Source organism: Brachionichthys hirsutus, chromosome 13, assembly GCF_040956055.1.
Source record: "Brachionichthys hirsutus isolate HB-005 chromosome 13, CSIRO-AGI_Bhir_v1, whole genome shotgun sequence".
Classification (NCBI taxonomy): domain Eukaryota; kingdom Metazoa; phylum Chordata; class Actinopteri; order Lophiiformes; family Brachionichthyidae; genus Brachionichthys; species Brachionichthys hirsutus.
In genome coordinates, this window is record NC_090909.1 from 12,721,945 (window position 1) to 12,727,566 (window position 5,622).

General features: G+C 49.7%; 1 protein-coding gene across 1 annotated transcript; it reads right to left on the minus strand.

Annotated features, from left to right (window-relative positions):
• Window positions 1–858: 858 nt before the first annotated feature.
• On the minus strand, window positions 859–3,955 carry tac1 (tachykinin precursor 1). Its single transcript, XM_068747284.1, has 5 exons — window positions 3,704–3,955; window positions 2,800–2,902; window positions 2,593–2,616; window positions 1,246–1,302; window positions 859–1,177 (listed from the first exon to the last, which is right to left on the minus strand). Exons 1-5 carry the CDS (start codon window positions 3,818–3,820, stop codon window positions 1,131–1,133), a joined length of 348 nt encoding a protein of 115 aa, XP_068603385.1. The 5' UTR covers window positions 3,821–3,955; the 3' UTR covers window positions 859–1,130.
• Window positions 3,956–5,622: the final 1,667 nt, after the last annotated feature.

Here is a 5,622-nt window from a genome sequence, read left to right on the forward strand (position 1 = left end):
TCCGGTTGTCTCGCTACCTCCGTCTGGCTCCGCCTCCCTTTTCATGTTGAATATTTGTCCATGCCGTCTCTTGGGGGGTTCGTTCGCTCACTGACGGCTCGTTACGTCAGAACTCCCGCTCTTTGCTGTGTGCTCGGTGAAAAAACAAACGTTCACCACAGAGCTGATACTCCCTGCGCACTCTGACAATGAACACGCCACTGCCACCTACTGTAGTGGATGTGCAATTACACTTTAGTCTAGCACACCGACAAAAGAAGAGCATGCTCCTCTGAGGGTTGTACGCGCCCCCCCTGGCCCCTTGGGGGCGCTCCCCACTATTTGAGAAATGCTGCCTTCGCGGGAGATTACGTAGATTGTTGGCAAAATGCTGCACTCATTAGCTGGATCTAAATATTTATATCTAAATCAACTACAGGCTTTAGCGCCAGACTCGTGCTTTGTTCTGCAGCTTGTGATCTCTGATTTCACTGATTTCACTGATTTCACTCACCAACATTCTGGAAATGCTTTTATTGTAATTTGATCTAAATCTTTTTAATTTGTTCCAATTTGGTTTAATAAAGCACCTTTTCATCTGCTCTGTGTCACGTTACGAGTGAACGACAAGGTTGATGTGCTGCAATGGGATGATGATGATGATGATGATCATCATCATCATCATCAACCCTCACATCCTGAATGGAAAAGTTAGCTTCCTAACTCCGCCTCCTTCATTGGGTTGCATCATGTTGAAAGCGGCTTAATGCAGTACCTCTGTTGCCCACTGGGGGCGCACTCACCTCATTCTAACGGTCAGGAGGTTTTTGCTGAACCATCACAATGAAGTCACGACTTACAAGCGGAGGCTGAAGCAGGAAGTAAAATGCTTTTAATGTCTGAACGCTGAAACAGTCCAGAGTTAGTTCTGAGAGTCCAACGACGCCGCCTCGCCCCGACTCACCTTCTGCTGTGATAAATGAAGCTGCACAGGTACACAACTGCTATACTACTACTACTACCGTACTACTACTACTACCGTACTACTACTACTACTACTACTACTACTACGTGGACACAGAATCATCTCATTTCACTAACAGCTACAGTTTGGACTAACATCATTGCCCCCCCATGGATGGCGAGGCCGTTCAGCGGCGCCGGTCGTACGTCTGTATCGAGCGCCACTCGTAGGATCCTGCAGAGAGAGAACGCCGTCAGCTTCAGCACACGTCACTGGAGCGTCGTTACCTGAGCGCCACCTACCTGGCTCTTCTTGGCTCCTCTTCCCCATTAATCCAACAAAAGAATTGACCTTATGCCCTTCAAAGGAAAGAGTTGGATCAGCGTCGAGTACCTGCTCGTGGGTCGAGGCCGGAACACTAAATAGGTTCCGGTTGGGGCAGAACGTTCACCTGCTTGGGGGCGTGTCCTAAGAATCACGCAGCAGAAGTCAACCAGACACATCTCACTTTTGGTCTCGCTGTGCTGCAGTTCAGTCCAGTCACTGTCTCGGGGGGGCCGCCCCAGGTCCCCCGCCCCCCCTCTGTGGAACAAACCTGGCTTGTTTGGGCCAAAGCTGAACTCATGATGCGGGGAGCCTCTAGAAAAGCATCCGGAGGCTGCAAAGCAGTTCTCTGATCCAGATATACTCGATCCAGATATACTCGATATAGATATAGATAGAGATCCAGATATACTCGATCCAGATATACTGTACTCGCTACAGATAATACTCGATATAGATATAGATAGAGATCCAGATATACTCGATCCAGATATACTGTACTCGCTACAGATATAGATAGAGATCCACATGTATTCGCTACAAAACTCAATTCAAATCAACGTGCGAATACAAGCAGCACTGAAAACATCCTTCTTGTTGGACCTGATTAAACACACGAGGATATTGATATTAATAGACAGTGGTCCCTCATTTATCACGGGGGTTACGTTCTAAAAATAACCCGCAATAGGTGAAATCCTTGAAGTACTCATCTTTATTTTTTTACAATTATTATACATGTTTTAAGGCTGTAGACCTTTTACCAAACACGCTAAAGCCAAAAGGACTCCACCCCTGAGCCCTCTAATTAGCTCTCATAATCGCTTGGAACGTTCCTGGTCCCTTTCTTGAATGCTATTGGACACGTGAGCTGTCAATCAAAACCTCAACCCTTCCATCAGGAAGTTTGTGTGAGAGGACAGATGTTTGGTAAGTTAGCGAAAAGCGTTAAAACATGAAGTTAGCCCCAAATCTCTAAAGACACGTAGCCGTTCTATTTATCCAGCCTGTTCTGTTCTGTGTGGATCAATAAAGTTGTGTTAAATGTTCATCTTTACTGTTGAAAAACTGCGAAAGATGAACCGCGTTCATCGATGGACTGCCGTATTGATCTCCATCCCAACGTGAAAGTGTTAATTGGAACAGAGAACTTATTTTGATATTTGGGGGAGGAATTTTCTGAAATCATCAAATACTGATGCCGTTCATTTTACTTTGATGAAACATGAAGTCCTGACCTTCTGACCTTGACAGCCTCCCGGGACAAGCCCCCCCCCCCCCCCCCCTTTTATGACTTTTAGAGGGAATAGAATGATGATACTTACTTTTGTGCGTGATCCGTGCATTTCCTGGGAGAGAAAGGAAGAGACTACATTCCAAAACAAATCCACAACGGAAAAGGAAAAGGAAAAGGAAAAGCAAAAGCAAAAGGAAAAGGAAAAGGAAAAGGAAAGGGAAAAGGAAAAGGAAAAGGAAAGGGAAAAGGAAAAGGAAAAGGAAAGGAAAGGGCTTGCGTGGCGTCGGCTCCTTACCCGCGGAGCGCCTCCCCATCAGACCGATGAACTGATGCGGACGCGGCTTTCTCCTCATCCTCAGCAGGATTTCTCTGAATGGGACGTTGGACAGCCAGCCATCCTGCACGGGGTGAGAAAAGTCTTCATGAGGGGGGGGGGGCATTCCGCCTCTGTCTGCAGCAGCAATAATACACGTCTGGCCCCGTCCCAGCTCCCAATGTCAGACCGGACGTGTCTCTGCTGCCAATGAGAAGCAGGATGACTCGGCTGCTCCATTTCTGATACCAAGTTGGTCCCAGAATAATTGATCACCTTTTTGATCTCAGCAATGACGTCACTTTATCTTGGTGACAAAATGTGCATCAAACACGGATTCAGATCATTCGTTACTAACTTATCGTTTTATACCCAACCTTCTAAGTCAAGGGGGGGCTGCCGAGCAGAAAGGCCGATCCGAGGGACGCACGGCGGGGACGCACGGCGGGGACGCACCGCAGGAACGCACGGCGGGGACGCACCGCGGGGACGCACCGCGGGGACGCACGGCGGGGACGCACCGCGGGGACGCACGGCGGGGACGCACGGCAGGAACGCACGGCGGGGACGCACGGCGGGGACGCACCGCAGAGACGCACGGCAGAGACGCACGGCAGAGACGCACGGCAGGGACGCACGGCAGAGACGCACGGCAGGGACGCACCGCAGAGACGCACCGCAGGGACGCACGGCAGGGACGCACCGCGGGGACGCACGGCGGGGACGCACGGCGGGGACGCACGGCAGGGACGCACGGCAGGGACGCACGGCAGAGACGCACCGCAGAGACGCACCGCAGAGACGCACGACAGGGAACAAGTTGCTGCTGGCTGAACTTCACATCAACCACACGCGCACTGACGCGCGCTGACGCGCACTGACTCGCCTGGATCCGGTTGCTGTTCGTCCAGTCGTCAGTCTCTCCTTCCGGATCGATTTCTTCACACAAAACTTGAGTTCCGGCGAGAAAAGCCATGAAAACAGGTAAAAGCAGGAACTTCATGACGTCACGCGTGTGGATTCAGTTCACGTCTACTATTAGATCAGCAAATAAAGAAACGTCGACCATAAAATAGAAGTTAAAATGAAACGATCAGCAGCAGTCCATCGCGCGCGCGTGCGTCAGGGCGCGGTGCCACCGTCTCCAAAGCGCGTCGCGCGAGCAGGTGCTGCAGCCTCGCGCGTCCTCCCTTTAAAGCAGCCTCAGTAGCCGGATACTCTGCCCCAATCAGGAGCGCAGAGCGGACTGGAAATGCGTGCGTCACTGGTGCGCGTGACCGCGTCCTGAACGACAGACACAAATTCAGAATCCATCCATTTTCTTCCGCTGTGCGGGTGACAGGAGTTGCTGGAGCCCATCCCAGCATGCTATGGGCGCGGTACACCCCGGATGCGTCGCCAGCGCATCGCGGGGCCACACACACGCACACTGTGGACACTTTGGAGCCCATTTGGATCATTGAGGAGGACGAGGAGCACCAGGGACAAACCCCGGTACCAGCGTCCTCTACGCCTCAGTTAGCTAGCGCTCCACGCTAAATGTCCACAAAAATGCCGTCATGCTTCAAGGTTGTGAGGACATTTCAATTCTCACTGATGCCACAAGAACGAGTCGTACATTGTGACATCATCAGGAGTGCATTAGCAGCGATTGCTCATTGCACCACGCGTATAAACGGCGTGTCTGTTCAGCCAATCAGCATCCATCCTGTGCGTCTCTGTTTCCATTTCATGCTGATTTCCCTGCAAACGTTTGTCCTATTGGTTGATTCTTATCTTTATCAGCCTCCTGATGCCATTTCATTTCACAGCTTCTGTTTATGAGCCACATTCCCAGTGTGACGATATCTGGCCCAGAAACCTGATTCTGCTGCCTGCGGCTTCCATTGTTATATTATTGCAATTGGATGCGTTTGTCTGTTTGTTTGTCTGTCCGAGAGCATAACTCAAAAACTAGTAACCCAATCAACTTGAAATTTTTACACAAGCAAGGTTCTGTCCGTGGCTCGGTCCTCCCCGAGAATGGTGTTGATCCGGATCTGGATCCAGATTCTAGAATTATTTTTACATCTGGAATTGTGCCTGTGCTGTAAACTGCCACTTTAAGAGGGAGGGACACGAATGGCATGATGGGAAAAAGAGTCCAGAAGGAGTCTTGTAGTACGTTCCGGAGCAGCAAGCTAGAGCAGGTTTGGCCCCTCTGATCCGGAAGCCTTGTTTACTGTCTCACAAGATCCAATAGTCTATTGGAGGCGGGGTCTGCAATCTCTGATTGTCTTTCTAGTTGTTGATGTTGTTGTTGTTTTGCTGTTGATGTTATTGTTGTTGCTGCTGCTGTTGTTGCTGTTGTTGTTGTGGCTGTTGTTGTTGTGGCTGTTGTTGTTGTTGTTGTGGCTGCTGCTGTTGTTGTTATTGTTGCTGCTGTTGTGGCTGCTGTTGATGTTGTTGTTATTGTTGTCACTGCTGCTCTTGTTGCTGTTGCTGTTGTTGTTGTGGCTGCTGTTGATGTTGTTGTTGTTATTGTTGTCACTGCTGCTCTTGTTGCTGTTGTTGTTGTTGTGGCTGCTGTTGATGTTGTTGTTGTTTTGCTGTTGTTGTTGTTATTGTTGCTGCTGCTGTTGTTGTTATTGTTGTTGTTGCTCTTGTGGCTGCTGTTGTTGTTGTTTTGCTGCTGTTGTTGTTTTGCTGCTGTTGTTGTTGTGGCTGTTGTGGCTGCTGCTGTTGATGTTGTTGTTGTGGCTGCTGTTGTTGTTATTGTTGCTGTTGTTATTGTTGCTGTTGTTGTTATTGTTGCTGTTGTTATTG

Excerpts from the sequence above, each read along its gene's own strand:
- tac1 (XM_068747284.1), bottom strand. The coding sequence starts at position 3,820 with ATGAAGTTCCTGCTTTTACCTGTTTTCATGGCTTTTCTCGCCGGAACT. Across the intron at positions 2,617-2,799 it reads GATGGGGAGGCGCTCCGCGG|GAAATGCACGGATCACGCAC; the intron begins GTAAGGAGCCGA and ends TTTCTCTCCCAG. Across the intron at positions 1,303-2,592 it reads TGCACGGATCACGCACAAAA|GGCATAAGGTCAATTCTTTT; the intron begins GTAAGTATCATC and ends TTTCCTTTGAAG.